This window comes from Sus scrofa, chromosome 8 (genome assembly GCF_000003025.6).
Source record: "Sus scrofa isolate TJ Tabasco breed Duroc chromosome 8, Sscrofa11.1, whole genome shotgun sequence".
In the NCBI taxonomy this organism is placed as follows: domain Eukaryota; kingdom Metazoa; phylum Chordata; class Mammalia; order Artiodactyla; family Suidae; genus Sus; species Sus scrofa.
In genome coordinates, this window is record NC_010450.4 from 128,781,305 (window position 1) to 128,809,174 (window position 27,870).

Below are 27,870 nucleotides of genomic sequence, written 5' to 3' on the forward strand. Positions count from 1 at the left end.
TTGTTTTAATAGAGCAAAAGACAGTGTCTGTGAAACTCATTTGTATGGGTCAGCTGTTCGAGTTCCTTAAAATTACCTAATGGTTGACTTATAACAACAAGGAGACAATCATGAAAAGCTGAAGATTTCAACATCTTTTATGTCCAAGCCCACTTCACTGAATCAAAAGACACAAAACAAAACTATACACTAAATGACAGTGGCTATCTTTGAACTTCTGTAGTCAACAGACCTTACAGTCTTCCAGCTGCTTAACAGTATGTTTCCTTCAAGGAATTATAGTATCACTTTATAAAACTTAATAGTGTCCCAACTCTCTTTTTGTTATGCAGGACATCCTAGAGAGATGAACGCTATTGGAAAAGAGCACGCATTAATAGTTCCTTTCTCTTATTCTAAATGTAAGCCCAGCATCTATGCTTAATTCTTTTTTTCCCAGCTCGAGGAACTTCCAGTGGACTGCTGGGTCGAGTTCAATCTTTAGGATCAGTGTACTCTGGCACCCACTGGACTCAGTGATAGTTTCTATATACTTTTATTATTATTATTAAAAAATAAAAGGGAGCGAATCACTGTGATTCATGAACCATAGCTATGTGGCTGGTCTTCTTTTCATTTGAAATCGCTATTTGTATTAATGTATCCACATTTCTTTGGAACATAAATCTACAGACGATAATAGCATGCTGAGATATACTGTCTCATCCCAACCAGCACCTAATACATCATATGAATTATCTGACAGCTGGTTACTCCCCTCCCTGTTCAAATTCATGTAGTTCAAATATTCAAGCTGAATACCCTACTGGTAGATGTATTCTTCCAAGAGAATGAAGAAAGAAGAAAGACAAAAACAACAAGTGGAGTATGTCCTAAAAGTTTCTCTCACAAATGTTTAACGATCTTAAGTTATACAGGACAGGCTAGTTCTGCTACTAAATATACTGCAGTTCAACATGTATTTTTAACTTGAAATAAATAAAGTACTCTAACATTTTTTCAACACTTTTTTTTGTTTGTTTTTGAAGTCACTGCCTATTACTATTTTGGATAACATTAAGATATAATGGAAGATACTCTTGAATGAGTAATTTATCCAAGTTATCATGTGAATGTCCACATAAATGTCCACAATGGTTAAACTTTTTATTTAAGAAAACAAAGAATAAAAATTAAATTTCTTTGTAAATAGCCCAGACACTTGTCTTAGGGCAGAGGCTTTTTTCCTAAGTTCATAATCAAGAAAGAACTCGGTCAAGTAAACTTTCTAATAAAAGTATAATGTTAAACAGTAAAATATGCAAATTTTAAGTGTACTTCCCAATTAGTTTTTTCTTAAAGTTATAAATTGATTTTGAAAAATGTGTTCCTGCAAAATAAACAAATGAGAAGTCATGTAAATAGAAGATTATCCTTATAAAGCATTAATATATAAATAACTTGAGTATTTTAAGGACTTTTGTGGCTTAAAGGAGCCAACTCAAGTTATTGTCATGATAAACTATACTTTAAATGTGAGTTTAGCTCTTAAAATGTCTTCCTTTCTAAATGACTATTTCATTTCATTCTCTGGCTTTAATTCATTTTATGATAAATATGTGTCATTTTTATCAATGAAGCACTTTAGAATGTGTAAAGCCTTTTCACAGAAAATACAGTACTTGATCCTTGCAACAACTTTATGAGGTGTGTAGCATTATCAAGTGAAAGAGTTGAGACTAGAATTTGGTGTCATTTTCAAAATTGCTTGCTCCTTTTATCACACCAAACTTGATTATTTAAAAAACTAAAGTCATGCTTAACTGACATAAAAAGAATTTCCATTTTGTCCCTTTTTCAACTTGAATCATGTTTCTGTGTTAGGACAAAGAGTTTGCCTCTGGTTTTCAAACAATATGTGCTCATTCCAGACAAGTTTTACAAAGAGAAAATAAAAAAGCATATTCTTCTAAGGTATTAAATATTGGATGGCACTAAAGCCATTTGGGGGAAAAAACATGTGTGAAAAAGTATGAAAATATAAAGTTGTTTAGCAACTTACTAATTTACTATATTTTTATTAAATTATTAATTTTTCTTATAATTTTGGGAACTAAGGTTATTTTATAGGTTCTTTTCCCTTCTGAAGTCATGCCAAAAATTCTTCCCTCCCCTTTGAGCAAGCTCACTGCACACCACAAGCTACTCTTGGGCCAGAGCCAGTCTGAGGCACAAACCACAGGACGCTCTGAAGGAGACAAAGCAGAAACAGCAGCAAGAGGCCACAGAGTAAGACAGAAATGGGGTACATGTGCTTCTCTTGTAATTGCCAAGTATTCTGGAAGGTCAAATATATGCCGCTTGTACAACACCCACAACTTTTGCCATGATCTGTCTTTTGCTCAACTTAAGCTACCATTAATTTGAAACCAAACCAAAAAATTAAAAATAAAAAAAACATAATCATCAGTGAGAGCAGTAAGGGTAGACTTAGTTATTGCAACATATTACATTGATTTTTAATTGGGAGGTCCTAGTTTAAATGATATAATTGCTGTTTCTCCAATACGACTTTAGAAATGGAGGGGGAGGATTGAGAATCATCAGAATACCTTTAAAGGAGGCTGAAATATATGTGTATAAAAATTGAAAAGGATAGTAACATAGACGGAGGAAAAAAAGGAGAGGACCCATAACCTATTAGCACAAAAGGTAATTCTCTGCATATTTTTCCAGATCCACTGAAAAGTTTCAGTCCTCGGATTTTCAGCTCTTTCCTTATGCAAATAGCTTTTTCATTCTATTTCCATAAATCTAATATATTGTGCTTTCAATGCCTATTGGTTTTGTCACATTTCTGATATATTAGAGATTCCCAGCCTTTTCACTTTAGAATCCACCTATGATTTCATCTACATCTTAAGTTTTCAGATAGAACAGCTTTAAAAAAAAAGGACAAAACGGTCAAATACCAAATGCCAAGTAACCACTGTTTCGAGAGTGAGTATGAAGAATTAGCTTTTTACTAGGACTTCTTATGAAAAATAAAATCGGGACTTAGGCATTTATGGAATATAACTTCTTGGCAAATGCCCCTGTATGCTATCTAACTTGGAGTATGAAAATGGAGAGTTTTCATGTGGGTCAGAGGGTAAAAACTTCAAGTTATAAGATAAATAAGTTCTGAGGATGTAGTGTACAGCATGATGAGTATAATCAAAAAGGAACAAAAATGACGAGATGGTTCATATTGAGAAGGCTCCTGCTGTGTCAGTGAATTGATTATATACATTCAACTTTATCCAACACTCCGGGCCAGTGCCCACCAGATGCATAAAGGGGCTGGCGAGCTGAGAAGACATTCAGCATCACTTCCTGCTTCATCTGTGCATCCTGACACCTGATAAAATTTGGATTCATGTTGAATCTCTCTTGAAAAAAAAATTCTGTTTTTCTCTGACACTAATCATTGGGTACTTAAAAAGAAAACAACTATCAAAAGCATTAAAATCATACTTCGGTGAGAAAATTATAAATGTACACAATAAAGAGCCTAACAGATGGAAATAAACCAAAAAAGGTAATTTGGCTGTTTCCAGTTGAATGTAACAAGCTAAGAACGATAGAAGGTACAAACAAATGATGAAATTCAGAGCAAACTTTTAGCACTCGTAAAATGATCACTGAATTAAATTACAAAAATGACAAAAGTACAGGTATTCAAAATTAGGAATGACTAAAGAAAATATTATCACATAGAAAGTGTGAAATGCATACGCATGATGCGTTTGTAAATCACACTTTCTTATCCTGACACTGCAAATATTTTGGTTTGTGAGATAATTATGTACCTTTGTCTTGATCTTTAAATTATTTGAAAAATTATAATAATATATTAAGTATATGTTATTAAACATATTAAAGTAAAATAATAAAATCTTTTCATAAGCTGATTGTAATGTATAACATTAGACATAATTCTACTACAATAACATATGTTTGACATTGAAAAACAAAATTTGTTTTCCTTTTTAATTTACTGAAGTTAATTTATGTATTTAAATTTCAAACTAATAGAATAACACTAAAAAGAATAAATTTTTCTTCACTGTGTTAACTAGAATATTGTAAAAACTTCCAATTCCCTCAGAAAAGACAGTAGTTTTACTCAAGGTCAATTCTGTGTTACAGACTGTGCAGATGTGCAGATGGTCAGAGATTTGTCATGGATCCTGAATCAATAAGTATTCTCTCTTATGCTATGAAAGCTGTGTTAGCTCATGGGGTTACCTAAACAAGGCAGAAAATGGTTTTCATCTTAACAGAAAATTGAGATAAACTGATCCAATTAAAAAGAAAACTGTCGGAGTTCCCGTCGTGGTGCAGTGGTTAACGAATCCGACTAGGAACCATAGGGTTGCGGGTTCGGTCCCTGCCCTTGCTCAGTGGGTTAAGGATCCGGCGTTGCCGTGAGCTGTGGTGTAGGTTGCAGACGCGGCTCGGATCCCGCGTTGCTGTGGCTCTGGCGTAGGCCGGCGGCAACAGCTCCGATTGGACCCCTAGCCTGGGAACCTCCATGTGCCGCGGGAGCGGTCCAAGAAATAGCAAAAAGACAAAAAAAAAAAAAAAAAAAAAAAAAAAGAAAAAGAAAACTGTCATTTTTGCATTCTGATCCCAAGAGTAAAAGGAAAACAACTGACTTTATAATTTTTACTTTCAGAGGGATATACACTATCTAATGGGTATCCTAGGTACGGTTCTTAACGAAGCTCTTAATATGTTCTAATATCACTATTGTTACAATGGGTTTGCTTATTGCTACACCCCGAATGTCTGTGTGCCCCCAAATGCATATGTTTAAATTCTAATTCCTAAAGACAACGGTATTGGAAGGGGGGACCTGCTTAGGTCATGAAGGTGGGCCCCTCGTGAATGGGACTCGTGCCTGCATGAAAGGAGCTCCAGAGAGATCCCCAACCCTTCCACATGTGAGACACAGCCAGAAGGTGGTGGCTACGACTCAGGAACCAGGCGGCCACCTGGACTTGGACTTCCCAGCCTCTAGAACTGTAAGAAATAAATTCCTGTCATTTATAAGCTACCCAGTCTGGGGTACTTTGTCATAGCAGCTTGAACAAACTAAGACATTTATATTAAATTTTAATAATATAATCACAGGGGGGGAAATTAGGTGCCATTTACACTTACATGTGAACTGTATGAAGAGAAATTATAATAATTAGAACACTGTGACTTTAATTACAACTGATCTTCAAGTCATTCAAGATGAAGTGAGTTAACTATGAATAAGCTATTCATAGCACTGTGCACCAAACATACAAACTGTGACATCTTATAAATAAAAATTACTCATCCCAAACGCTAGAAAGAAAAAAAAGAATGGAATATTTATCCAACTCTTCCCTTTTCAAAGGCAATTCTGGGAGTTCCCGTCATGGCACAGCAGAAATAATCTAACTAGGAACCATGAGGATGCAGGTTTGATCCATGGCCTCTCTCAGTGGGTTAAGGATCTGGCGTTGCCATGAGCGTTGCAGACGTGGCGCGGATCTGGCGTTGCTGTGGCTCTGGTGTAGGTCGGCAACTGTAGTAGCTCTGATTAGACCCCTGGCCTGGGAACTTCCATATGCTGCAGGTACGGCTCTAAAAAGCAAAAAAAAAAAAAGGGGGGGCAATCTGAATCTGAGGTTTATAAAAAATGGAGTAGATAAAATATGCAGAGACTTTTAAAATATTACCTTATAGACATATTTGACTTGGGACTCATATTTTTGATGAATTCCCCAATAATACCAAAACAATTGACACTTTCTTGTCATCTTTGTTTGGTCAGTCCATAATTATTGTATTGATATGATCCTGGAACCCATTCCATAAGGACAATTATCCTAAAATGATGTATCTATTGTAACAGTACCAAAGTTGGCATGGCCTTACTCAGGTGCTTGGCACCAAAAGTCAGAGTTTTATTAAACAGTGCATCATAGAAACATCTGTACTTTTGTACAATAAGTTAAAATGTCCAAAAATGTACATTAACACAGCACAAACAATGACTATACCAAAGACCTTACCTTTGGTAAGAAGTATGTATATGAACAATTTTACCTTATATTCACCCATATTTATTGTGCACCAGGCACTTTCCTAAGTGCTATAAGAAATGCTAAGGAGTTGCACTGTGCCACAGCAGGTTAAGAATCTGAATGCAGCAGTTTGGGTCACTGCACAGATGCAAGTTTGATTCCCTGGCCTCCTGCTGTGAGTTAAAGGATCCACCATTGCTGTAGCTGTGGTGTAGGTCACACCTGTGGCTCAGATTCAATCCCTGGCCCAGGAACTTCCATATGCCATGGGCGCAACCTGTAGAAACTGAAAAAGAATGCTAAATATATACAAAATTTCTTCGATTTGAAAGACTGATTAAAATCTGATAGGTAAAATGAGATATATTCAAATAACTAAGTGGTGGGTGCCACATACATGATACAACATAGAAGAACAAATAATAGGAAAAGTATCATTATTACCTAGAAAAATCAATAGAGGCATTATGGATTAGGGCTATTCATCTAAAATTAATATACTACTTCTCAACAAATGTAATTACATGTTTAATGAGAGAACTTGTGATTTTCCCTTCTTAAAATTTATAAGGATGGAGGAGAATGATTTGTATGTCTCCTTTTCCTTAACTATATTAACGACTTCCTGTTCTCATTAATCGTCCTTGTAGCATGCAGTGATATTCGCTTTAATTCCATCCACAATGACTTAGATCAGAAGCTGAGATCATCATTTTAACCCTCAAAACTCCATGAACAATTTTACATATTTCAAAGTCCTATTTAAGATTTCAGCATTAAAAGGATAAATTTATTGAATCAGCGCTTCTAATCATATTTCCTTTGCTCTTAATTTTGAGCTGGAATAACTTTCAATCCACGAAATGGAAGCATGAAAATGCATATACTAAAGAAGGCCAGGAGAGCAATTTTGCCTCATTAATGGCAGAAGTGAGGTGTTTGGGAAGTGATTCTTTAAACATGAATTTGGTACTTTCTTCTTTACTGCCCTGATACCACTTAGTATTCCTGCTCAGCACTAGCATCTGGGCCTCGATGTTAGAAATTAGCCAAAGATACTAATTATGTCTGTAATTAATAGTGTCAATTGAGCTTGTGAGCTAAAGTATATGTATATTAGAGACTATAGAAGCTCATGTGCCCTTTTTTAATCCTTTTAAACTTCTGATATCAATGGGCACAGTCTGAATCAATTATGCTCTACTCATTCTGAATTTTTTAAATTGGGCAAAATGGTTAAATCTGGTGTATTGATAAGATTAGGTTAATGTCTCACAATCTGGAACTCTAAAATCCTTAAGGGCTTCCTCTTTGATCTTTGCATCTCTGAGTAGGTTCTCAATACATATTTATGGAAAGAAACTGTGAACGGATTGACGAATGGATGAATGAATAAAGGAAATGCTAACGAAGGAGAAAACATTAGGCCCAGGAGGAAATGCGAATGCATGGCTAAGTGCTTGGCTACTTAACACGGGACTCAATTAGTCTTAGATTAATCAACCTTTGTCAATAATATTTCAATTCTGGATATCAACACATCAAAGACTTAACATATGACATCAGATGCTAATGATATGCGAGATACTATTTTTTTCTTAAATATAAATCTGGTCTGTTCTTCTAGCAAAGAAGTCTTACAGCTCATGTTTTTACTATGCTATTCACAGTTTCCACACAAAGGCAGCAGGATGCCAAACTGCAAATGAGAGAAATTATGCTGTGTCAGAGTAAAAGTGGCCATAAGTGAATGCTGTCAGAATCGCTTAGCACAAATAGTGCAAGGCAACATTGTGGATGCATTTGCTGAGTAATCTAAAGCTAGCTCAACGTTCCAGACCAGCTTTTTAATGTAATAAGAATAAATATCTCCAAATACAGTAGGAATCCCAGATATGGAGTCAGATAAAGCTAATTTGGAGAGCACATCTCAAAGAACAAAACTGTGGTGAGAATGAATCTTTGAAATTGATTTCAAAGACATCTTTCTCAACCAGAATGACCAGCACAGTGCGAGGCATAAAGTCAAGGTCCATCAATGACTGTAGACAAAAAGGGAAGCCGGAGGAAGGAGCAAATGTCTGCTAATTAACTGAGATGCAAGAAACTCCTTGGGAACATGACAGTCACCAGTGCCCAAGAAATACATCGGGGCTACACCCCCCAAACCCATGGAAGAGACGACTTTCTGGCCCCTCCGTGGTTAGTCTGGGCCAAGTGATTAGACCTGCCCAAAGAATTGTGAGAGGAAATAAAATGAGTCTCTCACGGGTCAGAGCATTTATTGATGGGACGAGGCCTCCAGGAATCTTTACCACAGTGAAAGGCAGTGTTTGCAACGGTCGCTGCTTCAACAGCCTGATTACAGAAGAAGGAGACAATGAAGGGAACTCCAGACCTTCCACAGTGAACATGTAGCCTGAGTGAGAACGATATCTGTATTATAAAGTCACTACGGTTTGGAGGTAATTTGTTCTTCCACAGGCTAGCTCATCGTTCCTCATACATCCAGAGACTTTCCTGCCTGTAGGGATGCCAGGTGCTATATACTGTTTAATACATATACATCTGTCCTCAGGTTAATATTTGCTTTAGAGCAGAGTGATCTTGTCAATATGTGGAGTCAGACTTCACTGGGTAAAGCTCTAGAAGAAACCAAGACAAATCCTTATACGTAATCATTTCCACACCACAATCTGGTGTTTAAGAGTCTATTTCTAGAAATGTTTTTTTAAAAATGTCTGAAGATGTGGTATATATACACAATGGAATACTACTCAGCCATAAAAAAGAATGACATAATGCCATTTGCAGCAACATGGATGGAACTAGAGAATCTCATACTGAGTGAAATGAGCCAGAAAGACAAAGACAAATACCATATGGTATCACTTATAACTGGAATCTAATATCCAGCACAAATGAACATCTCCTCAGAAAAGAAAACCATGGACTTGGAGAAGAGACTTGTGGCTGCCTGATGGGAGGGGGAGGGAGTGGGAGGGATCGGGAGCTTGGGCTTATCAGACACAACTTAGAATAGATTTACAAGGAGATCCTGCTGAGTAGCATTGAGAACCTTGTCTAGATACTCATGCTGCAACAGAACAAAGGGTGGGGAAAAAAATGTAATTGTAATGTATACATGTAAGGATAACCTGATCCCCTTGCTGTACAGTGGGAAAATAAAATAAAAAAATAAATAAAATAAAAATGTTTGGACCATCCTAATGAACGTATCAAGAAAGTTACTCAGAGGAAAACTGAGCCATCTTTATTTAAAGCAGTCTGAAGATTATAGAATAAATGAGAATGTTTATCAAATTGTTACAGGTGTATTTGGTTTCTTGTAATAAATTCAAGCAAAGTCCAACTCTTCTGACTTCAAAGAGTTAATACATTCTGCCCTTTCCCTTTCATGCTGAATTTCCCCCAAAGTACACAAAAACACTAGAATTGTGGTCTATCTCACCTATGAGGGAATATTTTTGGTCATTCATAGGAACCCTCAGCATCTTAATAAATAAAGCCATATCCTATTGGTAGAGTTAAATACCATGAACTAGATGAACTATTTTAGCTCCCTTTAAATATAAATATCTTCTTTTGTGACAAAGCTCCTTTTTTAATATCTCTCAGTAAAGACATTGATACTGTTCATTCACATATCAAGAAATATTTCCATATTTTAAGTCCATAATATGTACTAAATTTTCTTTTTTGTATCCCTCACAAACAGCTGTAGTTTAGACTCAGAGAAAGCACAGATTCCCTTAAATGTATTAACCTCATTCTAAAGAAATAATTTAACAGAAATGAAAAACTAACATTAAATCTGTTACATTTCCCATCCAAGCATGTAGGATTTAAAGTTAGACAGCAAGGGTCCAAATATAAATCCTATCTCTACCACTTACTATCTGTGTTTTGGGGCAAGTTGCTTATCTTCTTAGTGTCGTATTTTCCTCTTTTGCAAAATGTGATCAGTAACAGGATCACTGGGTTTATATTATTGTGACAAATGAATGTGACAATATACGTGAAACATTAAAAGTAGGCCTTTAGTTCACATAAGCATTAAAAAAAATACATGTTACTGGAATTCCTGCTGTGGCACAACAGGATTGGCAGCATCCTGGGACACAGGTTTGATTCCCAGTCCCAGACAGTGGGTTAAAGAGCCTTCCTTGCTGTAGCTGTGGCTCAGGTTGCAATTACAGCTTGGATCTGATTCCTGGCTCGAGAAATCCATATGCTCCAGGGCAGCCAAAAAAGAAAAACAAAAAACAAAAACAAAAAAACAACATGTTACTACTATTGCTTTAAAAGAAAGGAACTGAATCATGAATGCATTCTTAACAGCATATTATTTGTCTGAATTATTTTCGAAAAGGAATATAGAAAAACGTGTTACTTTTCACATATAAAGATATAATTTCATAAATATATGTCATTTGTTTCACATATGGAAAAACTTGCCTAAAAAAAAAATCCCAGCATTTCTCCCTTATATTGCTATAAGTTAAATAATATGTTGTATGAATGTTAACTTGACTATTAAACTGTAAATTAAAGACTGAGATATTAGCTGCAAAATCCTAAGGGGGGGAAATCAAGTCATGGCGTAATTTCTGAGGGGCTTTATGTGGACATTCAAGTGACTCCCGTGAACATCTAACAAGTTTGTGTTCTAATATCCAAAGCCTTGCACCATGGTAATAGTGTAGTCAATGGTGCAATCCTGCCATCTAGTGGAGAGTCTACATATTTCAGGGACACTTGAAAATTTATAAAAAGCCTCAAATAAGTAACAAAATCACACTTTTATGCTTGACATTTAAAATTTTAAATCTTGAAAGTGTATCTGAGAAGAGGACTGATTTTGTGATATTATGAGGAGAATTATATATAAGTATGAAAAACACAAGATATAAAAAGAATACATAAAAGGCCCAACTTTCAACAAGTGTAAAAAATAGTGCTTGATTATTAATATAAACACCTCTCTATAAAGAATAACAGAAATATCATGAAGAGAAATATTCATGATAATGCATTGGCCATAAATTTTCATGCTGCATCAACTGGAAAGGTTTTTTAACATGTCTTTGCATTTAGACCAAAAACATTAATTGCAATAATAATTTCAATGTAGAAAAGAATATACAAATGAAATACAATATAATGTAGAATATGTTTATGTACCCAATATAAATGGACTCATACATAATCATTTTTTAGCATAAGAAAAACAAGAAACCCATAATTATTTGCTGTTTTGTAGATACTGATCAGCCCAATGTTAAAAACTGGCCAAGAAGACCTAGTGGCTAGAACCTCTAACTTCAAACACAATAGTTTTGCTATCACTTAGTGTTGCCTCAGTAACTTAAGGTGTCTTCACATTACAATTGTAAGAACTAGATGGCCTAATATTGTCATTTGAAGCATCATTATCTAAAATATATATAATATGGAACATTATAGAGGATAATGTGAGAAAAAGAATATATATGTATATATATATATGTATGACTGGTAACTCTGCTGTACAGTAGAAATTGACAGAATACTCTAAGTCAACTATAATGGAAAAAATTAAAATCTTAAAAAAATACAATATATATAGATATAAGTGATTTAGTTTTGAGCATTTTTCACATACAGCCATGAATAGTTAGGTAGGTAGCCAGATCCTTTTAAAGACAGACTGCTAACTACTAGGAATCAAAGACACTGGTGACAAAGGACACATCTGTGAAAAAGGGAGCAAAGTGAATCCAAAAGGCAAACCTGTCTTAATATTTATGAGACCTGAGGCCCCATGGATCTCCTGGGCTGCAGTCTACTCGTCATCTTTTTCTCCCCCGCTTTATCTTTCCCTATGAGGGAGCTAATACAAGCGGCTTTAAGACACCCCGCCCACAGGTGCAAGCTCAGACCCTACCCTCCTACACACACCCCATCACTACCCATGTCTTCAGGCTTCCACGGTATGGACAAGAACCTAGAATTCTGGCCTCCTGGAATGTGTAAAGCTTTGCGTGAGCATTTCACCTTGGTCCCCAAGGACCCTCATCCTATGTGGGGGGGACCTACAGGACAGCCAGAGTCGAGAACACTAAGGGGCTATGGGTGTGGCACAGCTATGGTTTACAACAAGACAATTTTCAGAGTCGTTAGAGAGAGGAGGAAAGGTGTGAAGTGCTGGTATGGTATCCTCATGATCAGCATTTTTCTTAGCTTGTGTATCCCAAGGTCTTGATGCAGAAAGGTTAATATCAAACCTTCCATGGAAGCAAGGGAGACAGTTTTAAGGGTGGCTATCCTGCTGTGCTTCTCTCCGTCATGTCTTAAATGAAAACTTAGCCTCTCTAACTTGTGATGTCAACTATGCAGACCAATTTTCCCTTCAAAAGATGGTATCTTCAATAAGTGATGCTGGGAAAACAGGACAGCCACAGGTAAAAGAATGAAGTTATACCATTCTCTAACACCATGCACAAAATAGACTCGGATCAAAAACCTAAATGTAAGACCAAATACTATAAAAATCCTAGAAAAAAACAGGCAGAACACTCTTTGACATACTTCATAGAAATGTTTTTTTTTAACCCAATGTCCTAGAGTGATGGAAATAAAAACAAAAATAAGCAAATGGGACTAGTTAAATTTAAAAGCTTGTGCACAGCAAAGGAAACCATTAAAAATGAATATATATATATATATATTTCTAATGGAATATTACTCAGCCATAAAAATGAATTAAATAATGCCATTTTCAGCCACATGGATGGACCTAGAGATTATCGTATTAAGTGAACGCAGACAGAAAAAGACAAATATCATATGATATCACTTATAGGTAGAATCTGCAAAAAATGATATAAATGAACTTATTCATAAAATGGAGACTCATAGACATGTGAGAAACAAACTTATGGTTACCCAAGTGGATAGCAAGGGGTGGGTGGATAAACTAGGAGTTCAAGATTAACCAATACACACTATTTACATAAAAGAGATAAACAGCAAGGACCTATTTTATAGTTCAGAGAACTGTATTCCATATTTTGTAATAACCTATAAAGGAAAGGAATCTGAAAAAGAATATATGAATTATACATGTGTGTGTTTATGTATAAGAATCACCTTGCTACACACTTGAAACTAGCACAGCATTGTAAATTAACCATACTTTGATTTAAAAAATGCACTGGGAACTATGTCTAGTCACTTATGATGGAGCCTGATAATGTGAGAAAATAGAATGTGTACATGTACAGTAGAAAAAAAAATGCTGTACAGTAGAAAAAAATGTATTGGGGAAATAACGTTTCAAAAAATAAATAAAATAAAAAAAGATTTTAAAAAGAAATATAACAACAAAAAAATGAGGTATATATTCTTAAGTCCGTTTTCATTTTGCAAGGGGCATAAACACGTCAGTAACATAAAGGATTATTTTGTTATACGCAGGCACATGTACACACTTACCATGCTGTTCATTTTTGAAGATGACGAACCCGCTCTCTGCTTTCTTAGACTGCTAACGTCCTCAACATTTCCATCTCTTGGTTTCAAAATCATCCTGCTACTCCCTGCAGTGCCTTCTGATGAGGAGCGCAGTCGCCTCTCTATAAATCTCCCTTCACGGTACGGACTGAGGCTACTGGCAAGAACTATTCAAAAAAACAAAGAAATAAAAATTAATATAAATACTAAGTGTAGTTTTTATAAATGCTCCATCGAGATCAAGTGGGTAACGCTTAGTGCCATTCAAAAATTCTCAATCACAGAAAACTTTCTGAAATAAAGTTTCTGAAACTAAAGTGGTACTTTAGTTTGCTTATGTAATCATTTTGAAGCCCCTAAAACTTTGGAATCATATTGGTTTCTTCATACCTCATATAAATCAAATCAGCAAATCCTCTCCTTATTACCGTCAAAGTGTAAACAGAATCAGCTCCTGTCCCACTAGCTTCCCCATTAATATCTTGGCACAAACTTTAGCAATTCTTGCCTGGTTTACTGCAATGCTTCCTAAGAGTCTCCTGCCTCTGCCTTCTACCACCTGCCTCTCCTCAATCAACACATAATCTATTTCTACATGGTTACCAGAATGATACACTTAAAACATGAGATTGATCACAATTGCTCAGTCATAAAGCTGATGTTTTTCCAGTGGCTTACCTGGTTCCTCATGATATGAGCCCACACTGGGAGCCTCCCCATCACTCACCTGTTCATCTCTCTAACCTCATTTCTACTAACCTCATTTCTACTGCTTTCCCCACCTCATTTACTCTGTGTCTAGCACACTGGACCTCTTGCTGTTTCTAGAACATCACGAGCATGCAGCAGCCCCAGCATTTTTACCCCAAGGCCGTTGCTCTGATACGCTCCTCTCAAATATCTGCATGGCTTACTCCCTAATTTTTGCTAATATGTTACCTTGAGGAATACCCTATTCACCACACTTAAAAATGCAAACTAAAAACAAGGAACTACCATAAAGGGAAATTAAGAAAACAATCCTATTTACAATTGCATCACAAAAAAATAAAAACAATTAGGAATAAATTTAACCCAGGAGGTGAAAAATCTCTATACTGAAAACTATAAAAGCTACTGACTGTAAGAAAATGAAGATAATACAAACAAATACAAGATATTTTATGCTCACAAATTGTAATAATAAATATTGTTTAAGAGTTCTCACTGCCAGCAGAATCTACAGATTCAATGTAATCCCTATCAAAATTACTACGACCTTTTTCATAGAAACAGAAAAAAAAGCCAGAAATCTGTATGCAACAACAGAAGGCCCCAAATAGCCTAAGCAATCTTGAGAAAGAAAAGCAAAAGCAAAACTGGAGGCATCACACCTCCTGATTTCAAACTATATCACAACACTATCGTAATCAAAATACCATGGCACTAGGATTAAAAAAGACACATAGGTCAATGGAATAGAACAGAGAGCCAAGAAGTAAACCATACATAGGTGTTTCCTTGTGGTGCAGTGGGTTAAGGATCCAGCATTGTTACTGCTGGGGCTCTGCTCTGGTTACAGCTGTGGCATGGGTTTGATCCCTGGCCCGGAAACTTCCACATGCCATGGGTATGGCCAAAAAGGGGGGAAAAAAGTCTCTTCTACAGGTGGTATTGAGAAAACTGGACAGTCGTGTGCAAAAGGATGAAACTGGGACGTTATTTTATACCACACACCAAAATCAACTTGAAATGGATTAACGACTTGAAAGTTAAGATTAGAAAATGTGGAGTTCCCGTCATGGCTCAGGAGAAATGAATCTGACTAGCATCTATGAGGACACATGTTCTACTCCTGGCCCTGCTCAGTGGGTTAAGGATCCGGCAATGCCGTGAGCTATGATGTACATCGCATATGCGGTTTGGAGCTGGTGTTGCTGTGGCTGTGGCACAGGCCAGCAGCTATAGCTCTGATTTGACCCCTAGCCTGGGAACCTCCATAAGCCACAGGTGAGGCCCTAAAAAGATTAAAAAAAAAAAAAAGATCAGAAAATGTAAACCTCCTAGAAGTAAACATGTGGTTGAAGTCTTTGGCAATGACCTTGGGAATGATTTTTTTTTCTGATATCAAAAGCAAAAAGAAACAAATAGGACTGCTTCAAGCTAAAAAGCTTCTGCACAAAAAAATCAAACAATTACAAAAATGAAGACAACCTATTGAATAGGATAAAATATTTGCAAACCATAACCCTACAAGGGGTTAATATATGAAGTATATGAGAAATTTACACAACTCAATCGCAAAAAAAAAAAAAAAAAAAACTTAAAATTTAAAATGTGCAAAGGATCTAAACAAACAATTTTTTTTCCCTACTAAAACATACAAATGGTCAACAGGTACATGAGAAGGAGCTCAGCATCCCTAATCGTTCAGGAAATGCAAATCAAAATCACAATGAGATATTACCTCAACTTTGATAGGATGGTTATCATCAAAAAGTCAACAAAGAGCAAATGTTGTTGAGGACGTGGAAGAAAGGGAACATCTGTGCACTATCCATGGGAACGGAAAACTGGTGCAGTCACTTTGGAAAACAGTATGGAGTAAAATTAAAAACAGAGCTACCATATGATCCACCAATCTCACTTCTGGGTATACCTTCAGAGGCAACAGAATCACTGTCTTAAAGAGGTATCTGCATGCTCATGTTCACAGCAGCAGTAGGCACACGGCAGAGGTATGGATACAATCTAAGTAGGGAAAACAGACGAATGGATAAAGAAGATGTAATATCTACACGCAGTGGAATATTACTCATTCTTAAAAAAGAAGGAAATCCTATCATCCATGACAACATGAATGAATCTCCAAGACATACTAAGTGAAACAAACCAGAGAGAGAAGGACCAGCACTGCAAGGAATCATTTATATATGGAATCTTTTTTAAAAAATTTAACAGAAACAGAGTAGACAGGTGGTTGCCAGAGGCTGGGAGGTGGGGGAAATAGAAGTTGGTAAAAGGGTTCACACTTTCAAGTAAGAAGATAAATAGGATCTGAGGATCTAGTGTATAAAAAGATGACTATAGCTGATGACACTGTACTGCATGATTGAAATTTGCTAAGAGAGTAGAACTTAAGTTTCTCAAAAAAAAAAAAAAAGTAAAAATGTAAGGTAATAGATGTGTTAATTAACTAGACAGGGAGGATCCATGCACAATGTATCCTTCTATCAAACCATCACTCTGTTCACTTTAAATATACAATTTTATTTGTCAATTATACCGCAATATGTAAGGTATAATCCACGCCCTACTTCCCAATCCTTTATTGTGCTTTATACTCATCCTCAGCAGTTCCATCTGACATTGATTTATTTTTACGTTAATTGCAGGAATATTCCCAGTGGAAAGTAAGCTTCATGAAGGGAGGAATTTATACCTATTTTGTTCACTGCTATGTGTCCATTGGTAAAACAGTACCAAAAAATATTTGTCAAATGAATGAATGAAAAATGGTTCTGTTTGGGCTCATCTACTAGTTTAAAGACTTTGGGCTAAAACTTGTTAGGCCAACATATGGCAGTTCTTTTTATTAACTTTTTAAGCCAATGAATAAAAGTTAAATTGCCAGAGAGCTCAACGGTCCATTAATAACCCTGACATTAGTGTACACCTAACACGTTCAGATGTATATTAACTGCTAGCTTAAACATATTTCATAATAAATACAGAATAAACTTAGTATCGTGGAATTTAGTAAATCTTTCTTGCATAAAATACATCTTTCTAAGTGGCTTTAAAGCCTTTAAACTTCCAAATTACAAAATCCTTATGAAGAGCAGATGAGTACCTCCTACTGATAAAAACAGAGGATAGTATGCAGCCTACTTTTCCTTGTTGACATTACCAGATTATTTGCTTTTCTCTTTCTATTTTACAAGTTGTAGATAATATGAATAATCACCTAATATCCAGGAAAAGGCATCATGGTGTCAAATTCAGTGAAATTAATGTGTTAAAAGGCTTGCAGTTAGGATCTCAGTCAACAGATTAAAATCAGGACGATAATACTGTTATTTCCTAGTTTCCACAGAGAGAAATATTTACTGCATTCAGTTTGACATTGAGGCAAGTTATCACTTCTAAATAAGAATCAGATATGATCAGGAAAATTACCTTTTTATGTGCTATTGCTTTTAAAAACTGCCTACATTTCAATCTGAGGGCCATTATTTGCTAACAATATGATTTCATGAGGTTATTTAACTTAATCCTAAACCTTGATTATTAATAAATTCCACATAAATTTTTGGTTAATTTTAAATAAAATAGCACATGCATGATGATATCAGTATCATCATTCTTATAATTATACTATAGTTAAAGGATTGAGCAGATATAACTAAATTCAAAAAGAGAAACAAGGCTACCAAGATCAAAAAAATTTAAAAGCAGGCAGATGCATAAAAGTGATCTTGTATTAAATGTGAAAAAATATTGACAGTTGGAAAATTAGTTCGTATATATTTAAAACTTTAAAATTGCTATATTCATGGAGAGAGACTAGTTAGGCAAGTGAGATAAACTTATGATTCTTGACAGTACATAATATATAATTTGACATTATAAATTTTATTTAATATTTTAGTATAATGCTTAACATTCTGGAAAGAGCCTGATTGTTTTAGAAAGAGCCTGGGGGAGTTCCCGTAGTGGCTCACTGGTTAACGAATCTGACTACCACCCATGAGGAAGTAGGTTCAATCCCTGGCGTTATTCAGTGGGTTAGGGATCTGGCATTGCCATAAGCTGTGGTGTAGGTTAAAGACATGGTTGGGACCCTGAGTTGCTGTGGCTCTGGCGTAGGCCAGCAGTACAGCTCAGATTTGACCCCTGGCCTGGGAACCTCCATATTCTGTGGGTGCAGCCCTAAAAAGCAAAAAAAAGAAAAAAAAAAAAAGCTTGGTTCATGACATGTACCACAGCCAATTCATCAAGAGCCTGATCTTTGGGAGTTCCCGTCGTGGCGCAGTGGTTAACGAATCCGACTAGGAACCATGAGGTTGCGGGTTCGGTCCCTGCCCTTGCTCAGTGGGTTAACGATCCGGCGTTGCCATGAGCTGTGGTGTAGGTTGCAGACGCGGCTCGGATCCTGCGTTGCTGTGGCTCTGGCGTAGGCCGGTGGCTACAGCTCCGATTGGACCCCTAGCCTGGGAACCTCCATATGCCGCGGGAGCGGCCCAAGAAATAGCAACAGCAACAACAACAACAAAAAGACAAAAGACAAAAAAAAAAAAAAAAAGAAGAGCCTGATCTTTGGATTGAGATAATTATAATTTGGCTATGCTACTTACTGGCTATATGATCCTTTGGTCTCAGTTTTCTCATGTGTCAAATAGGGAACATAAGAGTGACTACCTCATGGGGCTTGTATCCTAAAAAGTACTCACTAACTTTGTGACTTTGGAAACATTACTTAACCTATCTGTGCTCCAATCATCTTCCTGCAGAATGAATTACAATAATGGTAAAGATTTCAATCACTTCCAGATACAATACATTAATGTATCTAAAAGGTAGAGAACAGTAAATGGGCCATAAGGTTGGGAAAACAGTTAGTGTTGGCAGTAGTAAAAGCAGCAGCTGTGGCAGTAATAATCACAGTAACGGAAAAAGCATAAAAAAGGTCAAATCATCCCAGTTGGTGGTATATCCTCAACAATTCTCTTGAACTAAATTTTACATTAAAACAAAGTTTTCTATTCAATAACAGACTAGAGTAAATCAACCTTCCCTCCCCTTTTTGTGCAAAAACATGGGTCCTATTTAATAATAAAAGCTTTGCTAAAATAGGAAATAGAATTTAAATTATACAAATTTCTTTTACAATGATTTTGGCCAGAATATGTCTATTGTTTAACTAAGAAATAGAAATACTATATCATGAACTGTAAAACAAAAATCTTTATTTTAGATAAAGCTTCATTGCAATTAAAATTAACTTCTTTCTGCTTTCTTTAGAAGGTCAGAGTCTGGATAACGCAACTAAGAAAAATGAGTAATATGGCTGAATTACATTTCCAGCATGATAGAACTGAAGTTAGCTTAAACAGAGAAATGATTTAAAATTATAAATAGGAAAAGAATTATAAATCATAAATTCAAACTACAAATAGGAAAGACTATTAGAGTGAAAACTAAGTAAATGTACTTTTCATTCATGAGATGGAACAAGAAAATTTAATAACTTATAATGAAAATTATAATTCATATCATTTATCCTATAGAGAAAATCAGCATACCTTTGGCAGGATTTGCATCATATCCACATGACGTTTTGTTAAAAATATGACGATCACCAGAAGAGGGTATTATCCTTGAATCTGAAATAGGATGGATCCCTTTAACACGCTCAGCTATTGCTTTATGTTGCTCATAAAATCCAAGTTTCTTTGGGGAGCTTGTTGCCAACATTGTTTCACCATTTTGTATCACCATATGCTCTCCTCTTTTTGTATCTGCTGACAGGTGCGTCTCTGAGTCTCTCCCATTCATAACAGGTAGTTCAGTGATTTGCAATAACACTTCCTTCTGATTAGCAGCAGAGGTTTCTGGTAAGGAATTAGGTTCAGTGCTACATCGGCCTTCTAACCTGTATTTTCCAGGAGATATAATTGCACAGGGAACAGTTCCCATAAGGTCTATTGTTGTCTTTGTAACAGCAGCAGGACTGGGAGAAATCTGAGAGGTAGAATCATTGCGGCCAAAGTTGTCACAGTGAGATGCCATGCTTCCACTTTGAGGAAATGCGTCTGCTTCAGACACAGAATCTTCAGTCAAGGCTAAGAACTCTGAAGGAGTCTGAGCTGTAGTAAGATCAGCAGAAAGCAACGGAGATTGCAAAGAGCTTCCCGCCCGTTCTGTTACATCCACAGAACAAGATGGAGAAGCTCTTACCAATACAGGTTCCCTCTCTTGGTACTGCGTAATTTCCAGTGAGAATTCAGATTGTTGTACCAACGAAATGGATTGGCTCTGTGGAACAGGCTTAGAAAATTTATAGTGGGATGAAAAAGATTTAGTAAGAAGCTTCTTTGTTGATTGCTTAACAGAACGGCGAGTTTGTTCTTCTGTGAATCCAGAATCATCCCCCTCGCTTTTGCCAGAACTGAGGCAGTTTATAAAGACATTCTTATTAGTCGAGTGCTCCTTTTCCCTTTCAAAATCCTCCGTCAAAGATCTCGTTATCTTCTTGTTTCGTGAACTGCTAAAACCAACAGAATGTCTTCCCCTGGTTTTAATGTGTTCTTCCAAACTCAGTTTTTGCATACTGCTGTGACCAGGCTGAGCACCATTCGAAATACTAAGGGTCTGGTTGGTAGGTTCTTGCTTGGGTTCACCTCCCTTCTTGTGATGGAAGCTGATGGAAGGAGTACGGAAGATGCTCCTGCGTTTACCTGTACTACCTGAGCTTGAGTTAGTGCTGGAAGGAGAGGAACTGTGGACACCAACGGTGTTACTGGAGGAGGGTGAGGAAGGAAGAGAATCATGTTTCCTGCTAATACTCCTTCTGAATATTGGCAACCGGGAGACCAGGGTAGACCTTCTTGATCCAGAGTCCCCCATTGGGACTCCAAGGCTCGCACTGTGATAGCCAACTTCACAGCCTGAGAAAAGTTAAAACAAATAGAACAGGTTACTACAATTTAATTATAAATGAGACATTTCAAAAAAATCACTGGTTTTTCATTCATGACATAGAATCTGGCTCATACTAAAATAATAAACAGTAAATATCTGAGACTTAAGGAATTTTCAGAATTTCTATGTAGCAAAATATCCAAGAATTTGTATAGAAATTTTATAATGGTACAAACACTTTAAGATGACCAAGAGTACTGAAAGTTTATTCAAAAGAGTGATGTATTGGGAAATGCAAGATCATTATTGAAGACCCAGCCTTACTACTCACATGCATTCTATTATTTGGTAAATTGTTTAACTTTCTTTGTTTACTTGATTAGACTCCGTAGGCATGTGACAGCCATAATCTTTGCCTTCTGGTAAAATGTCTCACCTCGCCTAGCCAGCACCAGGCATACCACGGAACTCAACAAGTAACTGACCTCAGCCTAACAGAATCACAGACTAGACTAAGGTGTGACCTGACCCTAGAATCTCCACTCCGAGAAAGACCAGTGAGGACAGGTTCTTAACCTTGGAGTCTGATCTAAGAAATTTAGAAACAGATCACTGGTAGAGGAAAGTAAATCACATCCTAAAGGATATAGAGTTATGAACAAGATAAAGTTATGCGGAAATCACAGCTATGTGTTGAAGACAAGATGAATGAAAGCTGAGACAAGTGAGACGACAGACAGAGAGAAGCAGGAGAACAGAAAATTTATGAACCATATTAATGTCAGGGTACTCATGATGAAGACAAAGGAAAGGGAAGAGGAGGGAAGGTGACAGCTACAGTTCATTAACTGTGACGTACCAGGTACATTAAACGGGTTATCTCTTTTAATGCTCATAACTATAGGAGACAGTATTATTATGGGCATTTTATAGCAGAAAGGTAAGTTGCCTGTCACTCAGCTGATATGTGGTAAAGGAGGACTAAGAAACTAAGGCTTATTTAACCACAGAGTCAGTTCACAATCAGCGTGATATATACTCATTTCACTCGAGTGAAGAGCCAGGAGCTAATGCTGCTGAAGACCCATGTGTGTTTCCACTTCAGAAACTCCCAGTTGTAGGGTAGATCTTTCTACTGTGGTGACTCCAGTTTTCACTGGTTTTTATAATGGGCCATGATTTGCTTCCTACATTGTTTTGTCTTGCTCTGTTTCTAAATTTCACTTAATTGCTAAACTATAATGTGCCCACTTCCCTTTGTCAACTTGAATCGTACTGTTTCATTTTGTTGTTCATGGTAACCAAAACTATATAATAATAACTAATACCAGATAAAATGACAAGCCCCCCATTTTTTCATCCTTACAGATATATTGAGATTGACCAAGTACAATATTGCCATGTCCTGGAAGAAGGGTATGACAAAAAGGAATATATTTTCTCTTTCAGATATGTATCCTTAAATATTTCATATTTTGTTCTAAATGATATAAAATTGATTTGCAATCTATGATTTTTATTGGATGATCCTCAATTGCATTCACTGAATTTGGATTTAAATCAAACTATACGTGAACCACTTCTAAGACATTTAAATATGCTTGTAAGGCTTTGGCTGAAGAGAGCTTAAAATGTAAATAAGTATATTTAAAACTATCTCATTTTCCTCCCAGCTTTGATGTTCTGAAAGGGAAGTAAAAAATAATATAATTCTGTTTACGATTTCATTCTTTAATAATGCTTTAATTAACATCATTCTTAACTGTGATTTTTTAAAATTTATATGCAAGAGTTATTTCCATTCACTGCCCACTGAATAATTTTGCTCTAATTAGGGCATTATCAACCACAAAGATTTGCATCTGGTGGTGAACCTATGGCCTTCAATGCATTAACATAAAGATAGTTGCATTATTGTTGAAATATCTCCAGAATTTAGGTATATTGAAATATTTCTTGTCTTTTCTTCAGTTTTTCTTACATTTGTATCAGCTTTTGAAGATAAAAGAATGAATAAACCCTATATTTCTTAGGCAAGTATTCAAATAATTTAACGAATGGAAAAAATTCAGGAAAAAAGAATTATGGTAAATATACCTCTTCCTATATTCTCAATGAAAACAGCTAGACTTCCATTTATAATACATTTCTGCTACCAATACATCTGTCCTAATTTCTTTAAGTAAAAAACATCATAGGTGCAAAGAAATATTTATACATTGACTGGGATGACATGGAGTAGATAAAAAATCTATGAGAGATTAAAAACTTATGTTTCACTTTATCTGCAGAGTCTTTTAAATGAAGTTCTTTATTCCCACTAAATGAGAGAAAGACAAAATTCCAATCTATAGGCTGGAGTTATCCATGTTCTTTAGAAAGACTCTCTAGAGTTTGTCTTTCTCTATGTCTTCAGATTCTTTATTCCTCTCCTCATATTTCATTCTCTAGATTGCACTGATTACTACGTGCCACTTTCTGTTCCCTTGGACCATTAAGGCCTCAGCAGACATGGGTCCAGGTCTTGGAATGCTCTTCCAGTAACTGTGATGTGGTAAAATTCCTACTCCACAGCACGGCCCCTTCCAGTTGCCCCTAGGACCCCCTTTCCCACTCTCTTCCATTTTGGACTTAGTACTCCGTTACATGTCCTCACACATTACCTTGCATTGTAAACATCTGTTTATTTATCTGACTTTACAATTTTACCTTAAGCTTCCTAAAGGCAAAGGCCTTTATTGCTTTGCTTTGAGACCAGAGTGCCGAATACACTGTAGAGTAAATGGATTTCATAAGATGAAGTTCTAACTTGAACATGTTAGTATTTCAAACAAACATATTTTGTCTCACTATCAAAAATAAATGCTACAATTTTGAGGTTAATTATGTTGAATTACAACTTTTAGAGCCACAAGTTAATTGAAAGCCTTTCAAACTGTAATATTCAATTATATAAAATTTGCTAACATTTAAAAACAATGCTAACAAGTTCAATAACAATATATCACATAATCAAACTTATTCATGGAAGAAATACATTACAACACAATTTTATTTTTATTATAAATTCATTATAACAATTTCCACAGCAAATCCTGTGTATATTTTCGTCATTTTTATAAATTTCCAAATCAGATAAGATACATTTTCTCAATTTTTACCTAATGTTTTCTGGTTCAGAGGTCATAGTCACTTTAATCATAATAGGTCCTAAAACATACAGGTTGAACTAGACCTGCCCATTGTCCAGGGACCCTTATTAACATAAATACTTTCTTTGGAAAAACAAATTACTTATGTAAGAAGAGTGTCTTCTATTTACACTTCTAATGCTGTTAAAATAAACAAGTTACACTGACTTATTGACAATACTACCTCCCCAGATGCATACTGATTGTTAGAAGAGGTGTGAAACTCAGTCTACTCTTGATGGAAGAAATAGTATCCTTAGTTCTTAAGCACCACGATTTAACAAAAAGCTCCCAGAAAGTACTTTATTCCATAATCTCTACAACGTTAGCAAACACTATCATTACCCGTAATAGACCACAGCATTATGTACTAGATCTATTCTGAATACAATTAGAGCCAAATTTCTTAATTGGCATGGTTAAGAAAAATATGGATTCTAGTTAAAGAGATTACAGGAATCATTAAAATGTGATCTATTTAAACTTAGGGAGTTCCTGTTGTGGTGCAACGGAAATGAATACAACTAGTATCCATGAGGAAGTGGGTTCCATCCCTGGCCTCCCTCAGTGGGTTAAATGATCCAGGGTTGCCATGAGCTGTGGTGTAGGTCGCAGAAGTGGTTCGGATCCTGGGTTGCTGTGGCTGTGGCATAGGGTGGCAGCCATGGCTCTGATTTGACCCCTAGCCTAGGAACATCCATATGCCATGAATATGGCCCTAAAAGGCAAAGAAAGAAGGAAAGAAGGAAAGAAGGAAGGAAGGAGGGAAGGAAGGAAGGAAGGAAGGAAGGAGGAAGGAAGGAAGGGAGGGAGGGACAACAGAGGGAGAAGAGAAACATAGAAAGAAAGGAAGAAAAAATTAGAGTCAAAGTTAAATACACTCAAGTAGTGAGGTATACTGAATAAATTATACTTGTCTCCATAATTCCAAAGATATTAATCAAAAGCATAAAATAACTTTGCAGGGTTTCATAGCTCTCATCTTCGAAGCTGATTACCATATGCACACATATGTATGTCTATCTGTGCAAGCAGTATAAAGAGAACAAAACACCTTCATTTTTTATTTCTTGTCATTTTTCTATTTTCCTATAATGTAGAGAGTATTCATAGTTTTTCACTATGAGTCAAAGACGATAGAATCATGTGATATCCCACATCTGAGATAGTGTTAAATATCCTTATTTGTCTCTCTCCCCAAACTGGTGGTATACTATTGCAACAGCAAGGCTAAAACAAAAAAGGTCTTTGATACAGACATGCAATCAGCATATAATTTTTTTCTGGTTTCAAATCCAAGCTCTGCCACTTACTAGCAGCACGAGCTAGATCAAAGACAATAATTACTTTATAGTGATTTTCTTTAAGGATTTGGAAGTGCAATATCAGAGAGAAACTTAAAACTGCTTGGTACAGAGTAAATTTGCACTTTCTTCCTTTTCTAATGAAATACATTCGAGCAAGCAGTGCCTGATGGCACAGCACGTAGAGTGATTATGAAAACTAGCTACTTATCAAAATCTATACCACTCTATTTAAAAATCACCTAAAACTCCTAAAAGGGGAAGTATATTAATTGAGTATTCTAGTTCCTATGATAACCCGAAGGTATAAATTTTTATTGGAATGTTAAAACAATGGCCAATATTTGAAGAGTTTGTGGCGAATGTTGCATATGTCAAATCCAGTCCCAGGTCTACTCTTTCTCAGAAAAGATATCAGAAAGTAACCAGGTAGTACCTAAATGACCACACTAAAAAGATTCATGGTGAAAATTAAACTAGGTAACAAGTTTCAACATTAAGTAAACATATCAAAGGACATTGATCAATTTTTTTGGCCATGCCCATGGCATGTAGAAGTTGCCAGCACCAGGGATTGAACCCACGCCCCAGCAGTAACCGACAACCCTGGATCCTTAACCAACTGAGCCACCAACAATTCCAACTTTGATCAATTTTTACCAAAATTAAGTAGATAATAGCTTGAAGACGTTTCCAGACAGGCTTATCTAATCATTTTGGTGCAGATTTTAATGAGGTTCACACCTGATAGCTGTTAGCCTTAGCTGGAAACCCTCCAGGATAGGCTCTTTCTATTACTAAACTCATGCAATTTACAACTCAATATCCTTTTTTTCTTTTTAAATTGAAGTACAGCTGATTTACAGTACTGTGCTAGTTTCAGGCATATAGCAAAATAATTGAATTATACACTTTTTCATATTATTTTCCATTATAGATTGTTGCAAGATACTGAAATTTGCTCCTTGTATTATACAGCAAATCCTTGTTGAGTATCTATTTTATATATAGTAGCATGTATCTATTAATTGCATACTCCCAATTTTACTTTACCTATAGTGTAGTTTATCTTTAAATGTATTTCCAAAACATTTTATCATTTTCTTGTAAATGAATGGGGAAATAATGGAGACTTTTTAACAAATAAATCACTCGCACATACTGACAAGGGCCACTTCAACCAGCAGGGTCAGTGAGGACGATACGAGATACACTGAAAGGATGATTGCTCAGGACCCAGTCGGTTACTGACTGGTCACAGGGAAGAGAATGAGAATGTCACCAAAGGCAGCCAGAGTTAGAAATCATACAATTCATTGGATATATTTAATTAACAGTGTGTTAAATTTGCATATATTTTAGTCACATGGAGTACACTAAGTTATTTTTCAATAAATAAACAAGAAAATACAAACAATAATTGCTTATATCAGAAATGCTTGACTATATTAAAATGATTTGACTCTAAAAATGGTTATGTAAGCAGAAATAGACTGCTTCTGACTGGATCTATAAATCAATAAATCAATCTAGTTAAAAGAGAAAGAGAGTGCATGATAATGGGAAATCTTACAACAGGGAGGGGGAATACATTTCAAATTATTCTAGCAGGATTTAAGGAAGCAGAGAATTCCTTGTTTGAATTAAAAGAAGGATGGGGACCATGATACATACTTAGAAAGGCATGTAATCTTGAGACCCAGCCAGATAAAATCTTAGATCTTTAGTGATCAAAAGAGTCAACAGAGGGAGAAGAGAAACATAGAAGGAAAGAATGGATTTTGGCCAGAGAGTAGATGGAAGTCAGTAGCGAAAGAAAAAGAAGTGTAAAAGGGTGAACAGGAATTATCCTCCAAGAGGGCCTTGGTATTGGGGGTTGTCATCAGTGGGGATGCTACCTGTAATATGAAGATTTAAAAATGAAAATGAATTCGTGAATTACTTTTATAATTAAAACAGAATTAAAATTAAGATAGTAAAAAGACATACGGCCTATCAAAATTACATAATGCTAAAGTTTACAGTCATATAAATGTGTTAAAAGTGACTTGAAGGGTACACCAAAATCAATAATATTAGCTACCTCTGAAAGAGAATAAGCATGTGAGAAATGTTATTTTTTTCCTAATAGAAATAATTTGACAATAGATA

General features: G+C 35.9%; 1 protein-coding gene across 10 annotated transcripts in view; it reads right to left on the reverse strand.

Annotated features, from left to right (window-relative positions):
- CCSER1 (coiled-coil serine rich protein 1) overlaps nucleotides 1–27,870 on the reverse strand; it is a 1,224,168-nt gene that overhangs the window by 1,052,139 nt on the left and 144,159 nt on the right. For all 10 annotated transcript variants that reach the window (XM_021100741.1, XM_021100737.1, XM_021100740.1 and 7 more), the window contains 2 exons: nucleotides 19,886–21,250; nucleotides 13,584–13,768 (listed from right to left, as the gene is read on the reverse strand). In XM_021100741.1, the coding sequence (XP_020956400.1) occupies nucleotides 13,584–13,768; nucleotides 19,886–21,209 (1,509 nt within the window). In that variant the 5' untranslated portion in view covers nucleotides 21,210–21,250. The remainder of the gene's footprint in view (nucleotides 1–13,583; nucleotides 13,769–19,885; nucleotides 21,251–27,870) is intronic.